The 24713-nt window shown below is 41.1% G+C and overlaps 1 protein-coding gene across 6 annotated transcripts in view; it reads right to left on the bottom strand.

The window, feature by feature from the left end:
• The window catches only part of abhd18 (abhydrolase domain containing 18), an 88011-nt gene that overhangs the window by 35163 nt on the left and 28135 nt on the right, over nucleotides 1-24713 (bottom strand). For 5 of the 6 annotated variants that reach the window (XM_035161345.2, XM_035161344.1, XM_035161347.1 and 2 more), the window contains exons 3-4: nucleotides 6271-6355; nucleotides 6072-6172 (exon numbers count right to left, since the gene is read on the bottom strand). The exons of the other annotated variant lie outside the window; for it this stretch is intronic. In XM_035161345.2, the coding sequence (XP_035017236.2) occupies nucleotides 6072-6172; nucleotides 6271-6355 (186 nt within the window). The remainder of the gene's footprint in view (nucleotides 1-6071; nucleotides 6173-6270; nucleotides 6356-24713) is intronic. 6 annotated transcript variants of the gene reach the window in all.

Below are 24713 nucleotides of genomic sequence, written 5' to 3'. Positions count from 1 at the left end.
GGACTGTTGACTTTTTTGTGACAAATTCTATATAATACTTTGTCATGAATTCAGATATTTAATTTCCAGTTTAACTTTATGTTTGAGCACATCTTTTGTTTAATCAATTCTAGTGCTCCTATTTGATAAGATTATTAAACTGTTCTTATCCCAAGGTTGTGAAGGTAAAAAGTTCGGTTAGTAATTGTCCCAACAATTTGTAATTGTACAATATTAATGTTTTGTATTTTAACAATTCAATTAGAGAAGCAGTTTACTGAGCTGGTAACATATATCCTGTGTCAAATGTTTTTATGTATTCAAGAGCAATTTTCATTAATGGGACTAGAGAGTCCATCTTATCTGGTATTTTAGTTGGAGTTGTTTATTTTCTTAGTTTTTTTATTGTTTTATTAGATGTTTGTTTTATTTGTTTTCTTTGTTTTTTATTGTTTTATTAGATGTTTGTTTTATTTGTTTTCTTTATGTTTTATTCAAACAAGGATATTTTAATATTTCAAATTCAAATGTCAGACTGAATAATGTGCATTGCTCTTTGAAAAGGTGAACTTGCATGATTATATTATAATATAATTTTTCCTAAAATGGTTTTAGAGTTATGACAATATATAATCCAACTAAATTTGCTATCGAGACCGCCAACCATAATATTTTTTATAGTGCACAAAATTATTGGGTTCCTTGCACTGTTACACATATCCAAGCAAAATTGGTACTGTGAAATGATATATCCTTAACTGAATAGAGATCGAATTTGGAATGAAGAAGCAATTTCCACACAGAAATTCTTTATTTATTTAATTTTCTTTGTTTTTAGAATTGGAAGATAAAGACTACTTAAGAATTTTACTTGAGATTTTCACCCTTAGATATAATATGTGCTGACATCTTGCAAGTAAATTTTGTATCTGATGTTGTGATCATTTTATGATCACAAGGGAGGAATGTAAGGGAACATTTTTTACCATTATACCACACTAAATATTATCTCTGCTTATGCATACTATTTCTGCTTGTGTAAACTGCCAAATTGACATCAGAGCCACAAATCTGAGACTGTGCTCGTCTCCCCAACAAGACCTCGAAGAGGCCTTCAGCATGTGTCTGTCTTATCTCCTGGGATTTTAATATTCCCTCAGTCCACACACGTAGTTCTCACAACACATAGTTCACACACACACACACACACATCTCTTCATTGCATCTACATAAAAAGCCTACACCTGCAACTGTTTCTTTGTCATTACAAATGCAGTGTGCTACCCAAGGGAATGAATGTGATAAAATGGCCAATGAATGTGAACGAACAGATAAATCTGCACAGAAAAAGTTTTCTTTGTATCCTACAGTGCCTCAGTGTGTCAGAGTGGACCACGATCTCGACTGTGCCCCTCTTCAGAGACCTGAAGTGGCTTCAGCCCCAGCCGTTGACCTCTGCCCTGTATTCCTCCACGAACAGAACAGCAGACACCTGCTACAGGTGTGGAAAGAGGGGACGTTGGGCGAGGGAGTGTCCGGAGGAACGAGGTGCAGCTGCTCAGGCAGATTTGAGGAGGGGGGGGGCCAGGAGAGAGCGGTGGATACTCTGATTCATTCGACGCCTGAGATACATGGTATCGCACCCACACCACACACACATGAAAGTGACACACCAAATGTCACTGACACACACACATTGATATTAGAAGCAATCACATGCTTAGAAATGAAAAATTACTTTTCGGCATTGTACATCACATGTTCATATGGTTCCTGATATCATATATAAAAAACAATGGTTTAGAGATGAATGCAAAATGATAAACCTTTGATAACACGTTTTGTGGAACACAGGCCCCAAAAGTTACACCCACAGATACAATGCACAAAACCCCTTAGGACAGCTCCAAAGAAACATCACCCTCACCCGGAGGATCACGCCTGCCGGTTCCCCCGACAATAGTCTCTTAAAGACATCTCCACTATAACAAATTGACTAAAAAAGCCGCACCAACAAGTCCTTATTATTTTGTTTTAGGAGTAGACATGACAGGAGCTGACCCAATGGGCATCGTTAGGATAAACGTCCGTTCCTCCTCCCCTAGAACTCAGCCTTCCCCTTCCCTGTCTGATGACTCCACGAACTCTCCCCCTGAATCCACCTCACCACTACCATCCCCACCCAGCTCCCCTGCGGTACAATATTACGACGCCAGTACCGTTGAAGATGTGGTAGAAATAGAGACTGGATACACTGATGAAAACATATGGCTAAAATGGGTCCACTTTACCGCCCGTTCCCAAAACCTCACTAATTGTATAGTCTGCAGTCAGCCCCGGCCCACCTGAACCACCACCCCGGCCCCCCTACTGATAGACTTGGATCGACCCGGTTTTGATTGCATGTATGGCTTACACATGGAAGCCAGTCCCGCCAACTGTTCTACTCTCAGTCATCTCTTTCCCCCGGCACCAAACAACACGCTGCCCCTATATTTACTCCAGTAAAGGGAAATTACACGTGTCTGACTAAAAAAGGTAACTCATCTCACAGAGAGGTGGGTTCAATACCGTCCTCCTGGTGTTCTAGAAACATCAATGTTACCAACTGGCACAACGCCACACAGCTGGAGTGGGCCCGCAGTGACCTCTTCTGGTACTGTGGAGGAAAACGCTTGAGGAACCGCCTTCCTTCAAACTGGAAGGGTTCCTGCACACTTGTTCAATTGGCCATGCCCCTGACTATCCTCTCTCCCCGCCCAGAAACACCCACTAGCACCCGTCGACGAAGAACAACGCATTTTGACTTAAAGAGGGACTCACCCACATACATAGACACCATAGGGTTTCCTCGGGGTGTTCCAGACCAATATAAATTAGCGGATCAAATTGCAGCGATTGATTTGTATCTGGATATGGGTAACTCCCAACAAAAACGTGGATCGCATTAACTACGTCCATTTCAATTTCCAACGCCTCACCAACCTTAGTCGAGACGCCATAACAGGCCTATCCGAACAGCTCGCCCCTACGTCCCTTATGGTCACACAGAACCGAATGGCCCTAGACCTCCTACTGGCAGAAAAGGGTGGTGTGTGCACTATGATAGGAAGTTCTTGTTGTACATTTATCCCCAACAATACCGCCCCTGATGGCTCGGTGACCAGGGCCCTCTCCACCTTACGCACCATGGCACAGGACATGGCCGCAGACTCTGGAATTAACAACCCCCGACATAATTGGATGAACACTGCATTCGGCAAATGGAAAGGGCGAATTGCATCCTGCCTCCTCTCCCTAGCTATCTTTTCAGCTATCCTAGTCACCTGTGGCTGCTGCTGCATCCCTTGCTTTAGGACCTTGCTCAACCGACTCATCACCACGGCTCTGACCAAGGAAACCATGCCCCTTCCCCCACCCTATCAGTTGCTTTTGTTGAGTGGTGATGATGATGATAGTGATGAGTTTGCATTGGATGTGATGGAGGTTGGGGAGTTCGTGGATAATCCCCAGTAAGTTGTTCACACCATGAAATGGTGTGAAAGGAGGGATTTGTTAAGACTAAAATCTATGTTTTCCTTTGAATATTTGTTAAGACTAAAATCTATGTTTTCCTTTGAATATTTGTTAAGACTAAAATCTATGTTTTCCTTTGAATATTGTTAAGACTAAAATCTATGTTTTTCTTTGAATATGTGTCTGTGAAGATGGCAATGAAACTGAACTCTAAACAAGTGCAGTATGTTAGACAGGGGTGGGGGCAGGGGCAGTTTGGGCTGAATATGTGGGAAAATGTGCGGCCTTCAGATAGTGACTGATAGTAGCCGTTGCTGGCTGGTTTTAATCTTGAAGTTGATTGTTGTGTGTGTGTGTACATCACATCGCAGTTCAGTCTTGCACCTGTCTGATAATGCCTGTTTGAGAAGACTGTACATCTGTGGCATACAATACACTGTACTTTAACTTGTTCTCATACCTAACTTACTATATTACAGCATAAACTCCATTAGCTTTATTTCAAACACACATACATGAATGCACTGTTTTCTTAAAAAACTGTGACATACCCTTAGAAAGAATTCAAGCAGCGGCCACTGGGGTCTGAAGGACAGATAGGAAAGACGTTGTTTTGTCTATAAAAGGCGCATGCCATACTGAAAGCTCACAAGCTGTCAGCCGATTCAAGGCTCGTTTTAAAACACCAAACCAAACACTGTCAGAATGTGAAGATTTTCCCAGCTACTGTCAAAGGAGGGACGAAAACTGGGAGCGGCTCTTCATCATTGGCGAATTCCAGTGCCTTGAGGCTGGGACCAGCCTGTGCACTAGCCACGTGACTCCCCCTCCTGCTGAAGTTCTACCTATTATTATAAATATTGCACCCACCGTCCGCTCGGGGCGACTCTTGACTTCCCCGTCGGTATTAGGCGGCTTGGGGTTGTACGTTGAGTGCCCATAGCTATGTAGTAGCTGTTCATTGCTTCTAAATAAATACTTTTTTGAACCAGACCGACTCTACCATCTCTACCTAAGGAAAAAAGAACACAACAAGTTTTACTCTGAAAACGTCACACCCAGCTTGTGAATACGTCCATTCCTGAAGATGCCACGTCAGTCGTTAACGTCATCACGTTAGAGGGCTGAACCAATCACAGCCTTGAGAATGAAGCGTCTCAATGAATGTACATCAGTAAAGATTTTCAACATGAATGTTTTGTTCATTAAGATCCTAAGTGTGATTTAAGTGTTCCCTTAATTTTTTTGAGCAGTGCATAAAAAACAGGTCTTTTATTCTCATGACATCATTCAGAAGTGAATTGAACCATCACATGATCGTCTGAGCTCCTGATTTCTTCTCTGTCACTTCTGTCCAGTCAACAACAAACATATTGAACTAACTCAAAATATCAACATCGTAACTAAACACAAATATAAAAGTCATTTTAATCCTTCAATTGTGGAATGCACACAAAAACATTTTTCTCCACTTATATAAGGTTTTCTCCACGTAAACTCCTCAAATTACACACAAATTATATTATTTCAACATTTCAGTCCTGTTTGTTTAATTTTCATTTAAACCTGTTTTATTGTTATTTCCTGTGAGTATGTTCCCTTTGTATAAAATGAAAAACATTGTGGATTGACTAGTTGGCCAATCAACTCTCCCTGGATTCAAATGCAGCCGTGGAGCTGCCAGAGGGGGGAACACAGGATCGAGACAGCCAGTGAGTCCAGAGAGTTGGGGGATCGACAGTGAAGACTGCGAGAAATCGACCGGTATGTCGTGATCGATGGGTTGGCGACCACTGGTCTAGTGCCACAAACATCTTTTCTCAGGACTTGTCATTTTGTTTTACACTGGAAACTGTATTATAACGACACAGCCTACAGCACAATGTACTGTGCATTGTTTGCATTATATATTAAGAGTCTCCTTTCCTAACTCCTTAAGGTTTCTCCCTCACATCTTGACCCCGATGGAATACGTAGCAGGATCAAGGAATATTGGTTTGCAAAGGAGATTATTTGGACTTTTCCGAACGCAGCCAATGTTTGTGCTCGATGTGATGAAATTTCCTTTGGGCATTTCTGATATATTGCATTCAAAACAAGGTCACATGACCTTGACCACTTACATGTTATGAGTTCATCTTGAAGTCTCTGTGAATGTTTCAACAAAATTTGAAGACATTTCCTCAAGCGGATCTTATGATTTCATGCTCAAGAAAACCATAAACATACTATGTGATGCCACCGTGACCTTGACCACCAAAATATAATCAGGTCATACTTGACACCAAGATAGTGTTTGTGCCAAATGTGATAGGATTTCTTGATAGCACTACAGAGATAATACCCTCACAAAGCAAATGTTTGGGTCAAATGTCAAGGTCCCAGTGACCTTGACATTTGACCACCAAAATCTAAGTGTATATTTGTACCAAATTTGAAGAAATCCCTTCAAGTCATTCTTGAGATATCGCATGGACAACCCGAAAACATAATGCCTACGGCCACTGGCTGTAGCCAGCGCGGTAGGCATAACAATGTGAAGACCCGAGTAGAAACGTAGTAGGTCTTTTGTCTACCTGGCTTTGAGAGCCTCTGGTGGCAGAATTCCCGGAACCCAGTGCTCCAGAGGAGAGATGAAGAACCCATCATGTATATGACAGTCGGAGTGCTCCTCTGTCTGGACACCAAGAAACAAACAAACATACAGTTACTGTGAGAATACAAATAGCAGTTACTGTGTATTGGTGAGAAATAAAGAGATAAAAGATGAAAAACCTTGCTAATGTAAACTGGATAGTCCTCAGGCACAAGAGACTTGCACTTCTCTCTGTCTCCAATAATCTTACGGAACTCAAAGATTCTGCAAAACACAAACAAGGGGCAATCTGTAAAAATAGAGGTTAGAGGGTGGGTTGTCTCTGCACAGAGTACACAGGACACAGAGATTTCAGGTTAAAGATCTCTTTATTGCTGCACACAACTAACTTTACTCAGTCCCAGTTTGCAACCCGGTGCGCTCTCCTGGCTGGCTGCCTTTTCACTCTTCTTCTTCCTTTTATCTGTGTGATCTCCAAGGAAAGACAACCATGATCTATAAACAGGGGAGTAATTAGCTAACTGCAATCAGCTGTGCTAATTTACCGTCATGGTACAGCTGTAGCTGCTCCCCTGAACCACCTCCACACCCACAATAATAAAATGATCAAACTCTCTCACGGTATGTAATAATAATAACTATACTGGCGAGCATGTACGTTGCGGCCCTGAGCCTCGAGACAATATGGAAGTGACGCGACCGCACAAAGGCTGCCGTGCACCCCCCTGTCGCCCCCACGAAGAGGCATTCGCTCAGGACTTGAATGGAAAGATGCCAGAGCGTGCCCCCGCATCCATCGGGTGGCGCCGAGAATGCTTGATCACTTCTCACGATTTAGCTACGAGGTGTGGAGTCGGCTTGGAAAAATTGAGGTCATTGAAATGATGCTTGAACCACAGTGACTACTTGCAGTTTCCACTATGTGGCGCTGTTGAGCCATTCTGTCATGTCCATTTTGAGGCAGATTGGAGCATGTGCAGTGATGTTACAGCCACTTACTGTTTGTTGGCATTCCATTGTACGCCGTTGAGGTTCAATGTGAAGCCTCACAACATGGCGTCACTAGCTTCTCAAGGCTTCCCTGACCTATTTTGAGGTGAATCAAATGAAAAAGCTAGGAGTAGAATGTCAAAGTATAAAACATGGTACTTCCTGTCATAGCTAGGGGGCGCTGTCACTATTAAAGTATATTTACATATAGAAGTCTTTGGGGCGGGTTGATTATCACATTTACAGTAATTGAAGTAAAAACATGGAAGTGACAGCTACTTGAAGGTTCGTTGGCGAGACATCGAGATTCGCAGCCATGCCAAGGACACGCCCCCTGATGAAAACTCAAAAGTTTGATTCTATGGCACCAGCAACTCCTTTATGCTCTCCTGATCAAAATCACATGAATCTAGTGGTGCACCGATGTGTCGGCCGTATATCGGTAGCGGCCGATATTTGCCTCGTTTACTGCCATCGGCGTATCGGTAATAAACTTGACTTTCACCGATAACATTGGCCGATGTTCATTGGTATGTTTTCTGCAGCCTGCCAATCTGGCATCCAGATTATGGTACACTGACGCCGGGTTTACACCGGGCGCTGAAACGCCGCGCAGCGCCAAGGAAAGCCAGGCGCCTCCCATCCACCCCCCTGTTAAACCTTCACATGGGCTGCGATGCGCCGCGCCGCGCCAGCGCCCTTCACCGATGGTTTCGGCGTGCGAGCGAGCGTATCGCGCCAGGAAACAGACTGAAAAATGATTTTAAACGATATAAATGACATTTTATATGATATAAATGATCAAATACGCATCCCATACTTTGTATTCCCCTTCTGTTGTCCTGGAGTTTTAATTTTCCCAATTTTCCCAATCACATAATTAAATGTCCCCCTCTGCCCATCCACTACAGCCACACAAGCAGTCATATAGATAAAAAGAGAGAGAGGGGGGGCTAAAGGCTTGCTTGGAGAATACGTCATTTACCCCCGACACCCGACATTGAACGGGTTACATACAACAACAAGCGGAGAATCGCGGGCTGACCGGCGCGGAGAAATGCGGGTCCGGTGTGCACATGCGCAACAGGTACTACATACAAACAGCAGAGACAATGTCGGCAGCGTCGGCTGTGTGGGATTTCTTCACTGTCTCAGAGAAAGACATGTTCAGCCGACATTTCAAGAGGGGGTAATACCACCAAGGATTTCAACATGGCATCTAAAGTTACACTTGTCACTTTTTCTGTTTTTCATATTATTCAAGTAATAAACAAATATCGGTATCGGTATCGGCTAGATTGTTGTTTTAAATATCGGTATCGGCCAAGAATTTCCATATCGGTGCATCCCTACATGAATCGGGTGAATGGGCTAGCTGCAGGATGCTTAAATGTAAAACATGACATTTCCTGTTACAGCTAGGGGGTGCTATGCCTATTATTGAATATTATCATATGGAGCTGTTCAGGGTGGGACCTTTAATGTACATATGTGGTTTAAGGCAGATTGGACAATATGCATATACGTTATAAGCACTTATGGTTTTCTGGCAAATCATCGAAATTCGCCGCCACGCCATGGCTTGCTTAAAACCAAGAATAGAACCTTGTGGCAACCTGAACATCACTGGGGCCAAGGATGAGATGTAATTTATGATCAAAACAAGAGATCTCTTATTAATCTTAAATAAGTCTAATTCTACAGAGCCAACAGATCAGGTATGGTTTCCTTTGAAATTTTAGTAAACATTTCCTTATGACACAATGCTGCAAAACTATAGGTAAAAATAGGTATTTGTTGCCACATTTTACATGTATGCCGTCTTTTCTATTTGAGTGTGTGTATGTGAGCATGCCTATGTTTCTGCTTTAGTCTTTGCTGGTCTTGTTTGTTTCCTAACATGATTTGAAATGATCTGACTTGCAGAATGAAATCTGTCGAATCCAAATCTAAAAGACTAGGTCTCCTTTTAGCAAAAACGACAGATGCACAGCTTGAGACTATAGAGGAAGACAATCGAGTTTTTCTTATTTTTACTGATAACTTGGTGCTGAATAGTTGAAGGATACTGTCAAATGCCAACACGATACAGGATCTGCCAATATTATCAAGGTCAGCCAGCACGATACAGGATCCGTCATTATTATCATGATCTGCCAGGATGATACAGGATCTGACATTACGATCACGATGTCTGATTCAAAATACACCTTCAAATTCCACGATGTGGCAGCAGCCGCGGCCCTGGATCCGCAGACGATAAGGCAAAGGGACTCCGGGGAAGAAGTCAAGTCAGTAACATGTATTGATGAGATATTAATTTCTTTGATGTGATAAGGAGGGAGAAGAGGAAGGAGAAGCTGGGAAGAGAAGCTCCGTGTGTCATGTGTCCCCCGACCTTCTACTTTGAATAAGTTGTTGAAAGATGTATAAAATACTTTGGTGTACAGAACTTTTGGAATATTTGCTTTAGTTTTGTAGAATACTAAATACGGAGTAAACCACTTATAGTGATCAGTTTGGCCAACGTGATTGTACATAACACATAGTTATGTACAATCACGTTGTTGTTCCTCACAGACCGGGTCAGATCAGACAAGGCAGGCCGCGGTCATTCATACCGAGTTTCAGTGCAGCAGTGCCGCGAGGGGACGCGGAATCGGAGCCATGCTCGCCGCCAGCTTCAGCTTGGTGCGGCAGGCAGAAGCAGTAGCGGGCCCCGACCGGGCGGGCAGGAACTCCATTAACGCCGTCTTCCACTCCGCCTGCCTCTGTACAGCCTCCAGCCACCTTCTGATCTCCGCTTCCTGCTCCCGGTACGAGGCTGCAAAGTCCTATGCCAACCATACTAGTGCCATCTCAGCTTGCCAGTCCCCTTCTGGCTGCGTGGTGCCCCACATTGGTCGCCACTGTGGCAATAGACCATGCCACCTGGGTCTCCCACACACAGCCAGAGACGGTACTGGTGCTTTTCATCATCTTTATTAAATTAACCAGGTGAAAACATAAACTTACAAACTCGTCAACTTAAAGCTGCTGTCGGCTAGCTTTGCAGCTCAGTATTTTATCTCAATTACTATTTTAATACATTGACTTATTTGAGATGTCAAAATATATAATTTAAATTCTTTTGAAGGGGAAATTTCCCACCTCCACTTAAAGTTGTTTGAAGTTTTCTGATGTACTTCAAAATGTACACTCAGAACTGAGTCGAACTGTTTTTGTTGTGTTAACAATGGAATATGAATTCATCCCTATTTTCTTACTATATTTTGCAATTTTACCCTCAGGTGTGCATAAACTATAGGCTATGAACTTCTTTTTAAGTAACGTGAAAATATTATCGGTATCGGCCATGTGAAGCATGTAATTATCGGTTATTGGTATCGGCCGGAAAAATCCATATTGTGCATCCCTAGCATTAACCTCACATGCAGTGGGTTGTGACATCAAATCTCAAGCCCTATAGGCCATAACAACAGTGCAGTGTTGGGTTTACCTGTGCATAGCTATGTGTAAACTGAGCACCCACTACTGATAGCACATTATAGGGGGTGCCACAACCATTATGGCCTGGGGCATTCTCAAATAAGGCTTCTTCAGTGACTACACAGGAAATTTTAGGTTTTAGATTGAAAGTGTATTTCATGTCTAATTGAAATTATGTAAATATTACTAATCTCTGTTAAGTGTTATGATTGTATGTATGTATTGAGTAATCACCCTTTCTTTTTTGCAGAAATGAAGGCAGTTTTCTAATAAACAATAAATATAGCAACTTCTGATCAACCCATATCCATTTCAGGCTTAAAATACCAACCTACCTTTAGGCCCCGCCCCCACTTGAACAGATACAGATACTGATAATGGTGTACTCGCTCATCCCTACCGCACAGCAAATCCAGTGAAAACCGGGCCAACATACGGTAAGACACAAAATGCTTTGATTACAAACAAATATTTTTATCACAAAGTAAATAAAATATTTTACAAACATCAATGTACAAATGTTTTTCAGGTTACATCCAAGAACTGATGGAGGTCCTGTTTGACCAAGTCTTTAAAGACTCTGCACCATACTTCGAGGAGGTACTGTTCTCTCAGTAAGAGGGACTACCAAAAGAAGAGGTCATTGCTGGCTATGTCAGTCGTTTCAGTCGAGGAGCAGTCTGAAGCCAACATAACTGCCGTCATCATCAGGGAAGTCCTCGTGTATGGGAAGGACTACACACGAGGGAATTACAACCCTTAACTTTCTCCTAAGATGGCCCAGCAGCAGTTATCACACAAAATTCACTGACTGAAAATCAGGACCTCACAGACATGTCACGTCAATTTTTCCAGTGCAATACTTTTCTACACACCATAAGGTGTGACTGTTGCAAGTTGCTCTGTCACTGTTTATTTTCTGTAATAAAGTTATTTTCTACTGAACACAAGTGCCTCAAATGTTAGCTTTACACTAGCCAAAATTTCACACAGTATTTCTTTACAATCAGCGAAGCCAGCTCAGTGAATGTCTTATAAAGAAAACTTAAAACATCTCTGCTTTAGCCTTTAACTAGGTCTTGCACTCCTGCATGCTTACAATCCTGTTATCAATTTATTTGTCTGTTTTTGTGCATTTAAAAATAGTCCTTTTCTGTTTTGATGTCAATGTCTAACATAACCATGAAGAGATGCAATGTGCTTAATCCTGTTAATATACTTCCTCTTCCAGGAGACAGGGAGGAGCATAACTGTATTGCAGCAGTAACTAATGTTTGTGTTTGTTCGCCAAGAACAGATTTACAAGAAACACCTTTATTGAATCCAGAAATTGAGTTGTTTCTGAATGGATCAGCATCTCATAACCCAGAGACAGGGAAAAACCCAGCAGGTTTTGCTGTGGTAACTTCACATGACACTTTGAAAGAAGAACCATTATCATGTACATTCTCTGTGTAATGGACATTTTTAGATCTAACTGTTTGACCTGAATATGCTCAGTGAGTTTAGTTAAAATAGCCTGAATCAGCATTATGCTCTACTAGGAATGTTTGCTTAAGTGTTACATCAAGAAATGTTTGTGTACTATGAACCGGTGAACTGATCAAATACGCAGTGGCTGTACACTTAGGAAAGAGAGGTAACTCAACCCTTTTCACCATCTGGCAGAGTGAAGGATGCATTCTCACGGATCGATAGCAATGTGACTGAGAACAGCTGGGTGTTCCCAACTTTGTGTATAAAAGCCATCTCATCATATGAGACATTTGTCAGACTCTTGAGCCTGCCGTGGCTTTAAGAACTCTGTCCCTTATTGGCCAAATAGAAACACTAACTTTGTTGGTGTTCAATATACTCTGTGTAATTTTGCTTCTCGACCACTATTAAATGCCTTGAAACTCGATTGAGCGTTGATTAAATCATTCAGTGTAATTTTTCAATTAACCAGATGATTAAATGCAAATTCCCACCACACTCTGCACAAGCTGCTGAGTTAGTAGCATTAACTGAAGCTTGCAAATTGTTTAAAGACAAATCTGTTAACAGCAGATATGCGTTTGAAAAACAGATGTTTTTAACATCTACAGGAAAACCTATAGCACATCATACGCTTGTTTCTGCTTTGCTTGAAGCTATTCTCCTACCCAAAGAGATTGCTGTATGCAAATGTGAAGCACACACTAACAACTCATATCCAATATCTCTAGGTAATGTGAGAGCAGATGCAGCTGCATAATAGGAAATAATAGGAATATCACAGCAAATGCTTAATGAGTCATCATCTACACCAGACTTTCTCATCCATTGGGCCCAGAGCCCAGTGTGTGGAATGCGGCTTGACGCTTTCAAATGAGGCGCTGAAGCCTTCCAAACTAAAGCGTCATCTTGAGACAAGACACCCAACTCTTGCTGGGAAGCCAGTCGACTAATTCAAAAGAAAAGAAAATGGACTACAAACACAGAAAAGGTCTATCGTCTCTTTGACTTCAAACTCAAAATGTGCATTGAAAGCCAGCTACTTGGTCATGAGATGTGTGGCACAGACTAAGAAAGCCATCACGATAGCGGAGGAATTGGTGCTACCTGCTGATGTCACCAGAGTTCCATGAAGTGATGGATGTGGTCTGGAAAACCATCAACTTCATTAAAAAGAATGCTGTGAACTCCAGATGTTTTTCTCAGCTGTGTGAGCACATTGAGGCAGATCATGTACAGCTGCTGTATCACAGTGAGGTGAGATGGCTCTCAAGAGGACTGGTTCTCAGTTGCCTGTTTGAACTGAGGAATGAAGTTTTCTCTTTTCTCACAGAGAAAACATCCCTACTTGCACACTACTATACAGATCTGAGGTTCCAGGCTAAACTTGCCTACCTCTGTGACATCTTTTCCCACCTGAACCAGCTGAACCTCTCACTCCAAGGAAGACATCTTTTTGGTTGCTGACAAAGTCAACGTTTTCAGACGAAAACTTGCGCTGTGGACAAAGAGGGCCCAGGAGAAGAGGATGGACGTGTGTTTCCACTTGTGAGTGAAACATTGGATAACTCCCCACATGTGAACATAATCGGTACAGTCTCTCAGCACCTCTCACAGCTGACAGAGAAATTTGAGGAATACTTCCCTGAGGATCCCAGAGAAGAAAATTTGGACCCATTTTCTGTGGACCCCGCTGCAAATGACATTGCCTTGCCCGCACATTTGGAATCCCAGCCCCTGTTGCAGCAGACAGCAGCCTAAGGTTGCAGTGGGACAAACTGGACCTGGGCTCTTTCTGGATCACTGTTTCAAAGGAGTACCCATGCCTAGCATTAAGAGCTGTGATATTACGTCTTCCATTCACAATTACATACCTGTGTGAATGAGGACTCTCCAATGTGGCCACAACCAAGACCAAGGCCCGAAACACACAGAGCAACCCTGGAGGCCAAACTCAGAGTGGGCCTTTTCCCCGTCCCACCCAGAGTGGACTTTCTGTTATCTGTTAAGTGTCTGATTGACTTCTGAATATGAAAAGTAAATACTAAATCGCTAAAATAAATACAATTACACAACTTATGAAAATCTTGTAATGTGAATATTGAAATTGATACATGCTATGTGTTTGTTTGTCACAGATATGGCTCTCTCTGAGGTTTTTACGTTCTTTTACTCTTGTTGAGGGCAGAGGATGTCACACCTTGTTAAAGCCCTCTGAGACAAATTATGATTTGTGAACATGGGCTTTATAAATAACATTTTATTGATTGATTGATGAACAATAACTACTGGTTCTGCCACCCCAAAAATTCGCTCTGGTCAGAGAAATTTCTTGGCATCGGTCTCACCCATATAATTTTTAAAGAACCTGTTGCACTTTTAAAGAACAACTGACTGCAACACGACTAAACATGACGAAAAGAGACTTGGTACAGAACCATAGTCATGTAGGACCAGAAACAAATTAGTGGAATCGAGCACTCTTAACATCCACTAGGCAGATGACAAACTCTAGATGCTATGTATGTGCTCATTTCCCACACAGGACAGACACATCTACACCATATAAACCATACCCTCTAATGCAGCTGAGATCCTGGGGGTTATGGTGTACATGTCTTACCATTATACCTCAAACCTAAACTCTGTCCTTAAACTATTCAGTGTATATAACCGACTACTCTTGAGCTGAGCTCAGATTCTATAATACGATAAACATGAATCTACCAAGTGCATTTGCACTGTGGTGAAAATAAACTCGACAGAGCTACCAGCAGGAATTTGTTTTCAGAGGCCATGCTCGCCAAGTAAAGATGTGCACATGGGCACCTCCACAGGATGTGATCAAATCGATGGTGCAGTTCCAACTTGGGCCAATGTTGACATATTTGGAGGTACAGGAGAGTCTGGATCACAACCTGTGAGTATGTTTTGTTAGCTGTGGATTTGTTAGGCTTGAAACAATCAAGTTGGAGAATACAAAGAGCAAAAGAGTTGTTGGTTTTAGCTTGCTTGCTAATGTTATTGTGAAGTGTTTGCGCTAACTTTAATCAGCTGTATGGCCACTTCACCATGAACCTGTGTGAATAAATGGAAATCGATCTTAAAATATATTAGCAGTGGTAAAATGTGGAGGTGGATTTATGATTGTAAAGTACATTACCTACAGTATACAGTCGCATTTCAAGTAGGCCTCTGCTACTCTGCTTGCTACTGCCTGGTTGCGGCTACCGGGTTTACATCACACACAGACGAGGTAACATATGAAATACAGTTTTGTCAATATCACCAGGCTGTACATCGTTAAAATGGCTAGAGGTTCGGTTAACTAATCTGTGCACTATACCAAATAATGCATGTGACACTATCATAAAAACAGCTCACACTATGAAAAGCTTTTGACAATAATATAAGGTTAGAGCAACTAACATCTCTTTTTTCCAAAGTTCAAAAGAAGATTAAAGATAAATAAAAGTCCCTAATATAACTCATATCTCTTCACATATCATTTGTATTGTGATGATTGGCTGATTCTACACATCGCACCAAAGAATGTAGTTTTCCCATTCATGGGAATGTTGTGCAGGTCATATACTGAGTAATCTTATAAATAAGTTACTAGTTACTGTATCATCTTATAACCAAGTTACTGATTAGCAGATAGTACATCTACTGACATAATTAACTTGTTAACATGTGTTCTTGTGTTGTGTTATTGGAGTTGCAAATAAAAATGTGACTTCTAATATATTTTTTTATATATGTCTGTATTGTCTTACATTAAAAAGTTATATTTTGAGGGAAATAATTGTTTCTCATTTCTTCAACTCATTCTGTGGTACAATGAAATCATTGCTGTTTATATTTTATACAGTTGTATCTCATCGCAGATAGTAAGACTGAGGTAGACAAGAGAATAAAAGAGGGGATAGAATAAATATAGAGAATATCTACATTATATACAACTTTCACTACGTAAATATTGTTCGACAAGAAATGTACTTGAATAAAGTGCATAAGCCCAGGATGATTGCATGAAGACTGCATTAGTATCAAGCAATATTGAAATAACATATACATAATACATGCATTTTAGACAGTCTTTAGTATATAGGCAGGTATGGTATACGAAATGAATACAAGTATAAAAGGCTATGTGCTATATTTTATATGTATGATAATGTACAAGTGGATACCCATGTGAAAAATGAAAAACATGCTCTTCTTTTGTATAATTTGTAAATGTAAATAAACTCAGGGGCAACATCAATGCATATGGCAAATACTGATCCAAGAAGAAAATTTCTTGCTGTATACAACACATATATAATAAAAATCTGCTCTACTGTCAGTAAAATTGCTCAAGTCACGTATCCAAACAAACTATAAAACCAGATTTAAAAAAACATCAGGATAACTTTCCTAGTGATTTCCAACATTGGTGTGATTCAATAAATCAGTTTGGTGGTTTACTGTATGGCAGTTAATGTTAGGTGTGTGTTAATGATGTTACCAAGTAGTTAACATTCTAATTTAGTAACACTTTGTACTAATTGTTAGCTAGCATTACCTTTCGTATTTCTTTGCAGCAGATATTTTCCACCTCTGTGAGTATTCTTTATACAATGTTACTTACCACTCTGAAACATCCTGCTCCAGTCATGGTTGTATTTCGGGACTACCGGCCCCTCTGTCGCTGTCTGACTCTGTGTCAAACTGTACGGTTAAAAAAATCTCTAGCTTTGGCGGCTTCAGCAGTTCGACATACTCAATGGCCGTGACACTTCCGATACCACTGGAAGCAGGTGAACAATCACAAGAGACTAGACCTGCTGGCCAATCAGAGCAGACTGGGCTTTCTAGCAAGGGGGGGCAAGAGCTGAATCAGGGTTTTTGAGAGTCAGAGCAACCCTTTTTCACAACAAAATGTATTCTCATTACCGCAACATATTACTTGTTTGAAAAAAGCTTTGATTATCTATATTTAATTAATATGAATGTAAAAAAAGTTATTGTCATTATAATTATTATCATTATTATAATAATTATTAACAACTGGTGAGTGAAGCTGATAAGATGAATATGCAAGACTTCTGGAATTTTATAAACGGCATGCTCTCATGCTATTTCAGAGGTTTGTTAAGTAATCCACACAATCTTCTACATAAAAGCTCTGTAATTCAGCTAGGTATAAGGCATTGCAGCAACAAAACGAGCTTTGTGCTTTTAACTTTGTAGAGAAACGGCAAAAGAGGAAGTAATTCTATGTTGTTGCCATGACAGAGATCAGCATCCAGGACAACCATGAATGTCTGATATGATAATCCCAGTCTAATGTGTCGATGGGCAAGATGCTGAACCCAGAATGGCCCCTCATAGAAAAAAAGGTCTGCCCATAGATGCACTGTATGAATGTGTGTGTGAATGGGTGAATGGCAAACTGTAAAGTACTGTACTGTAATGCGCTTTGAGTGCTCATCAAGACTAGAAAAGTCCTATATATATTGTTAAATGTAGCTTGATGGACAAAAATAAAAAAATGTTGCAACTTTTAGACACAGTTAGACACAACCTTCAGGTAAATGTGCAAGTAATATTCAAACTCAATTACAGAACATATACCTACAGGAACAATCAGGAAAATTTGACCACTTTTCCAGAAGACTTTTATCCAAAACATTTCTTCTAAACTGATGTGTAACGGCTGTGTGTAGAACCCAGATGCAGCACAATGCAGTTGACCAGAAAGTTCAGTTCAATATCAGTAATCACCAGAGGTTTAGAATCGAACAGAGGACTCAGGCTGAATGAGTCAGGACTGGGATCAGGTGAGTTAAACAGAGCAGGAACACAGCTCTGTGTAGAAATTCCCACCACAGGTGATAGCAGGCAGATGAGCAGGGAAACTCACACAGGCTTGAAGGTGATCTTCATCAAATGCGGGTTCGAGGGGAAGATACACTCACTGTGAAGCGTCGACAGGAGAAGACGCCAAACAGCCACAGGCAGACAGGAACCAGAAACGCTAAAGCAGATCTCATGGTAAGAAGGCTGAGGTGCTTTCCGGGATTCAGGCAAGGCAGGTAAGTAAGGAACAAGCATGGTCGGCAACAGGGAATCAGTCCGAGCAAGGTTCCAGACTAACTTTTTCGTTTTCAGCGTCGCTTCCCATAGACATAGGTAAATCCATATCTAATTATGTAATTTATTGTAAACTGGAGTAAAGGCATAGACGTTTTTCTATATTAATCACAGAGCAATTAACAAACTTAAAGTGCTGTTTTTTAAGAGATTGAAAAACTCAAATAAATAGATAAACCAAACAAATATAACGCAAACAAAAGGATGTGGCAGTAGACGATTTCTCTTTCGTGGAAATGTCTGTGTTTCCATCAAGCATAAATTAAATGTACATGCAATCCGCGATCTTGGGAGACGTCTTTTTTTTTTATGAGTCAGCGATCACTCTGATGAACTGTGCGCAGGCAGTGTCGTTGGCATTGTTTTTCATGAGGATTATCAATTATTCGAATTTAGTGAAGGGCAACTCATATTTTGCTATATTGTAAGCAGTGTTAAATTTGATAATTTCTGATTCCTCACTTGTTTGATTGGCCGCTGCCTGGCGCTCAAACGCTGCTGTGAGAGGAGCTGCTCTGCCAACAAAGGACCAGTCACGGCACAAGATGTGGGAATTCGCACATAGGCGAGCATCAAAACTCTCCCTCAGGAACTTCTTCCTTTTGGTGGCGTATTTTGTGTAGAGTGAGTGAAGACTCTCAAGATGCTCTGTATGAATGCCTGCTGTAGTTTTTTCCAGTTTTTGTAAAAGCAGCTTGTCAAGAACTGTTTTTTGGAGGTGTTCAAAGGAAGTGGAAGCTGGCCGGAGCCAGGGCCCCATGCTCTCTTCTTCAGGGGTGTATGGAGAATGCTCACACCTCGTCATTGTCTCACCACATGTCCAGTTGTGTACATTGGTGATGTGATGAAGGATGGAGGTCCACTCCTCCTTAAGCCTGGCCACGCTTCCTCCACAGGTGCTCACACAATACCAAAGATGGTTTGTTATCATCCTCATCTATTCATACAGCTCCTCATTGTGGCTTTTTAGTAGCCTCTTCTTCACAGACTTGACAATGTGCCATACGTCATATTCATGCTTTTTTGTGTGTTTGTGTTCTGCACAGAGGGGTGGCAGTCAGTGGTTATCCCAGATATTGACACATCATACTCTGCAAGCTTCGAGACATCTCTCCATACCTTCAACCTCCAGCCAGTAGCTGTTCTTCACTTCTGTGACTTTGACAGTCTCATGCGCTACAACCAAGTTTGACTTGATATCCAGAAGAGAGTAAGTTCCAAATGTTGCATTGTGGCCAGGACTGTCATATCTGCAATCTCCACACACAACCAGTGGTTCATCATTCACTGCAGCTAGCACAGCTTCATTGTGTGTGGTCCACACCTCGTTAACCTCAGGGATGACATAAGCCCTCAGAATGTTAAACCATTCTCTCTTAGACAGAGTTTCCATACTGATGGTGTCACAGATCTCCAAAAATGGACTGCACTCGTTGCCAGTGGCGAAACTAGCTACAGGAATCAAAACATTGTACTCCATCATACCTCTGACCAAAGGCTGAGAGTTCCAAGTGTAATCATGGCCATCAATGCATTCTGTCTTAATCTGTAGTCCAAATCCACTTTTCCTCAGGCTTGGTGGCTGGACTAGATATTTGCCACAACCCTCCCAGTGGGAAACACAGAAAAGCTTTAACAGTTCCTGAATGGACACAATGCTTTTTCTGTCCTGAGAGAGATTTGCCTCATCACTGATGCTTTCAATGTTACTCATTTTGATTTCATCATCATACGCAGCATTTCAGCCCTCCTCCATTGAACTGGCCCCCTCAGACCCCTCCCATTCTTCAGCACGCAAACATGCATCTAGTTCTTGTGATGGTGTGAATTCCTCAACTGGTCTGCCATAAGCATGATCATGATAAAGGACTTGTTTAAACAATATGTTGTCTGTCATTGTGCCTGTGTTCCTGTATTGTGTATTAGTTACAGTCCTTTCCTGTTGACATCTATTTCAGTACTCACACTGACCCTCTCTATATTTTCCAGCTCTTGCTGCTCCTCAACATAAATGTCCCTCTCCGTCATACAACTGCTGCTGCTGCTGCTGCCCAACAGATACATGCATGTTTGTCTGACCTATGAAAACAGAGAAACCGAGCACATGGTCAAGTCAGGTATTCATCCTCCATTCTTCCTCTCTCCATTCCTATTGGACATGTCTTTGGCCATAAAGCATGCTGGAGTATTTTGAAAAGTGGAGGCTGTATTATATACACATGTTTGTGAGACAAACAGTTATTCTTATCTCACGGACTTCTTGGAATATTTTTATTTTTTTTAAATAACTAAGAGTTGTGGTTATTCTTGTGAATGCCTTTTGCACTTAATATGTGATGTTTTAATTTGTGTATTTATGTATCATCACTCTGACAGGCTTTGGTTCTGTTTATTCCTGTGTGTGGTTTATGCCATGTAATAAATTTATTTGATATTGGGTAATTGCTATTAATACCTAATTTTATATTCAGATGATCAACATATGTTTACTAATGAATTTATATATTGCAGGTTAAGCTACACAGTAGTACATAAAGTAATTGATATTGGCTCCAGCAACACAAAATTATTGTTAATGCTTCAGTAATTATATTCTTGTAATATATATGATTCTGAAAGTTTTTTTTCTGCAAAATAAGTACTTTTCCTGTACTTTAAGTATAATTTTGATTCCAAAATCTTTCTACTTTGTATTAAGTGAGGTTTTGAATGCAGTGACTTTTACTATAAATCATGGACAGGGCAATGTCTGAATTAAATTTTTTTGCATGTGTTACTGATGGTAAACTGTACACTGGAATGGAAGATAGGAGTGTAGTGCACCTTCAAGCAGACAGGTGGAGTCTAAAGCTACATGGCCAATTAGAAAGCTTGTTTACTGTAGGTAAGTACCTGTCTCTGCTCTGCCAGGCATGTGCGATGCTGTGCTTTTTCTCTACGGCATGAAGCTACGTCTTCGATAGCACAATGCGTCGGACGGTCTGTACACCCGACCATATAAGACAAAAAGTCAAACACAGAGGGAGCAGCCTCGGACTTCAGCTTGTTGGTCCGATGAACCACCAGTACATCTGCCTCAAAAACCCTCTCCTCCACATAGTCTTCTTGTATGAAGTGCTCACTACACACCCCAGCATTGCGGCTAACGGGAGGATTCTGCCGTTTCGTTGCTGTTAACCAACGATGACCAACCGCTTGTCGCTTGAGTGGTAAAACATGGAAGTGGACGATCTTCCCTTGTTTTTTTACATTGTAAGACTCTTTCCTGCATCCAGGGGCAATACAAAAATGACCCCCCTTGAGTCGATTTTTTGTTAGGAGCTCCATGTTTTCAATTAGTGCGATTATTCATGCTGTCAGCAGTTCGCTAATGCAGGACAACCAATCACATCCGGTGCTAGCAGAATATAGCGATATTCTTGTTTGAAATAGGCATTTTAGAATGCTGATTTTTTCAATTCAGCTTCAAGGTCAGTTTCAAAAGCTATACGGATTCTTATAGCGGAAATCCCTCTTTAAAGTATGCTAAATACATTAAGTGTTTCATTTCCACTTTAAACAACTTATATAAATAGAATATTATAGCCTAATCATGTAAGTACACCCTTTTAAAGAATAATGAACTTAATTCTAAAGAAGATTCAGTCTGATATTTGAATTAGAATTATAAATATCCAAAATAAAATAAAAAATAAACCACACACAACCAAAACAAATAAAACTGGCCTTGTTAACAAAAATTGCTCTTGAATAAATATTGAATATTTGGCCCAGGGTATACAGTATGTTACAAGCTCAGTAAACAGGATGGAATGAAAAACAAAAAAATGTATGTATTCTTTTGACCTTTTTATTTTTGGAGAAAACAGAGAGCAAGCTGTGAAGGGGGCAGACAGAGAGTGGAGGAAGACATGCAGCACAGGGCTACGGGTCGGAATCGAATCCGGGCCGTTACAGGTGGGGTATAGCCTCGATGAGGCGGCAGCTTTTTCAGGTGAGGTATAAGCCTCATCGATGTGCACAGAAATGTTCTTACTCTTCGCAGGAAATAAGTGCGTGCGCAAAATCGCCGCCAGATTTATGACACGTGCACACCTAGACGATTTTGTTCTCACCACAATACGTATGTTTGTGAATCAGAATCAATTCATTTCGGAGCGGCTGTGGACTAGTGGTTAGAAAAGAGGGACATCAGACTGGAAGGTCCCTGGTTCGAGGCCACGGACTGGCAAACATACCTGGGGTCTCATTTATAACTGTTGCGTACGCACAAAACAGGGCCTGAAACATATTCCAGAGTGGACGTTAGGATCCACTGATGTGAGGTAATTGGTCCGATGCTCTAAATAAATAAATACAGCCGTGACACTGGTGCGTGATTCTGCGTGATGGATGCACGCGAATGGAAGGATGAGGAGGAATAGAGGGTTCAGCGATGTCTGATCAGCTGATATAGATTCTATTGATCTGTGATCTTTGTGCTGAACTGAGTCCAGTGTCACACAGATCGACCGACGGGACCGAACCATCCCAGTACAAACACGAGCATATAATAATAATTCTGTTAAATTCTATAGATTGAGGACATCACAGCTGTCTCTGAATTTAATGATCCTGCAGTTTTGGATGATTAAAATACGAAGAGACAATGCAACAAGTTCCCTCATATTCTGAGAGGGTGTTTTTTTTTTTTTTGCCTCCACCTTTGGATCTTTTTTAATTTCAGGCTCCGTTCTTTCTATCGCACTCTCACACATTGTGTTAACAGCAGCAGCAGCAGAGTATCTGTGTATTTTCTTTATTAGTGACATCACTGCTGTCCCATAAAATCTCTCACCTCCGCCTCACAAACAAACACCTCATGTCAGTGTCAGAAAGTTTCGCTTCCTCTTCTCATCGCTTGATGCCATGACTCTGTCATGACTCACGGTGGAAACCCATTGGTCAGCAGGATCATTTAATATTCATGCCGTGCTTTGCATTGACCATTTATGGTTGAAAGTGGGCGTGTGGAGGACGGAGTATGAGGCAGATCCATAGCTGCCAACTGCTCCGTGTGGTCACTGTATGTGTTGTGTTCTTAATTCTAAATTGACAGGCTGCTCTCTGCAATTAGCATACTGGCACGCCTCTGTTTCTCCATATAAGGACATCCGTTTGCCATGAAAAGAGCGGTGTGCTGAACAGAGAAGTTATAAGAGACGGCCCCAAAAGGTAAAAAACTACTTCAATTTCAGAACAGCAGAAATTGAAGGCGTCAGAGGTGGAAGACACAAAAGACACATCTCCGGAGTGACGATGTTTAAAATGAATGAAGCCAGGGCTGCAAAAACTGAGGCGGTGAATACTGTGTCTTGCATAGTGGTGAGCACTAGAGCTGTGAACATTTATCTTAGATGCATTGCGACGTGGACTCCGCTGAATAATTATAACATCGCTGCTCCAGGATCAGGACAGATGCACATTAAAGGTCAGCTCATCATGTATCTGACTCTCATGTCAGAGCTTCCTCCTCACTCCCCCTCTGACCTGTGCTCACTTTACACTATAAACACCAGCACTAGGGTTGCAAAGGGGCGGAAAATTTCCGGAAACTTTCCATGGGAAGTTAAGCTCGGGAATTTTGAATTTTTTTTTTACCGCAAATTAAACGCTGAGCAATAAAATCGTCATTCAAAACTCTGTTTTAAAGATGTATGGAATGCAGCACACGCTGCACGTTGAATTTCAACCCTGCACAGTGCATTCTTCCATCACATGCACAGATAATTCCCAGCATCCTGCACACTACAGCAGGGCTATTGAGGCCACACTACAAAAATATATAAGCATGCTGATTGAGGATTGTTCATCTGTTCATCTAACCTATTTCTATTAATTTATCCATCAATTGTAAAAATGATTCCAATTGTTTAGCTAACTATTTATATCTCTGGCATTGCATTAGTGTTTTTTACAAGCTTTTTTCTCATCTTATTCTACAGAACAATGCTACGTACACTATCTCATGTGTGGAGACATTTCACCCCAGCCAATGTAGAAGGAAAGGCTGTGTACATTTGCAAATACTGTGCAAAGACCTATGTTAAGAATGCCACAAAGATGCAGAAGCATATAGTCAAGTGCCCAAAGTTTCCTCAGGGCTCAAATCAGCTTATGACAAAACAAAATGTTTATATTTATGTCTGTATATGACAAGGTAAATACAGTTAGTATAAATTACCCACAAAATTTTCAGTTTATTCCCGTTAATTCCCGTATATTCCCGTTAATTCCCATGGAAAGTTTCCAACTTTGAATATTCCCGGAATTTTGCAACCCTAACCAGCACCAATCACAAGTTATGAGGACACGTACAGGACTGATGTTTAGTTTGTGCCCAATCTGCTGTGGTGCCATTACACAGAAGCCGAAGACCTACATCTCTTAAGGGAATAAAAAAAAAATGCTTGCTGACTTCAATGCTGCTTTCCCCCTAACTTTATAATATTGTATTTTAAAATTAAATGTAGATAGCCTGTAATAT

The sequence above is a fragment of the Hippoglossus stenolepis genome, chromosome 7, assembly GCF_022539355.2.
Source record: "Hippoglossus stenolepis isolate QCI-W04-F060 chromosome 7, HSTE1.2, whole genome shotgun sequence".
NCBI lineage: Eukaryota > Metazoa > Chordata > Actinopteri > Pleuronectiformes > Pleuronectidae > Hippoglossus > Hippoglossus stenolepis.
This window is presented reverse-complemented; position numbering and strand designations above follow the sequence as displayed.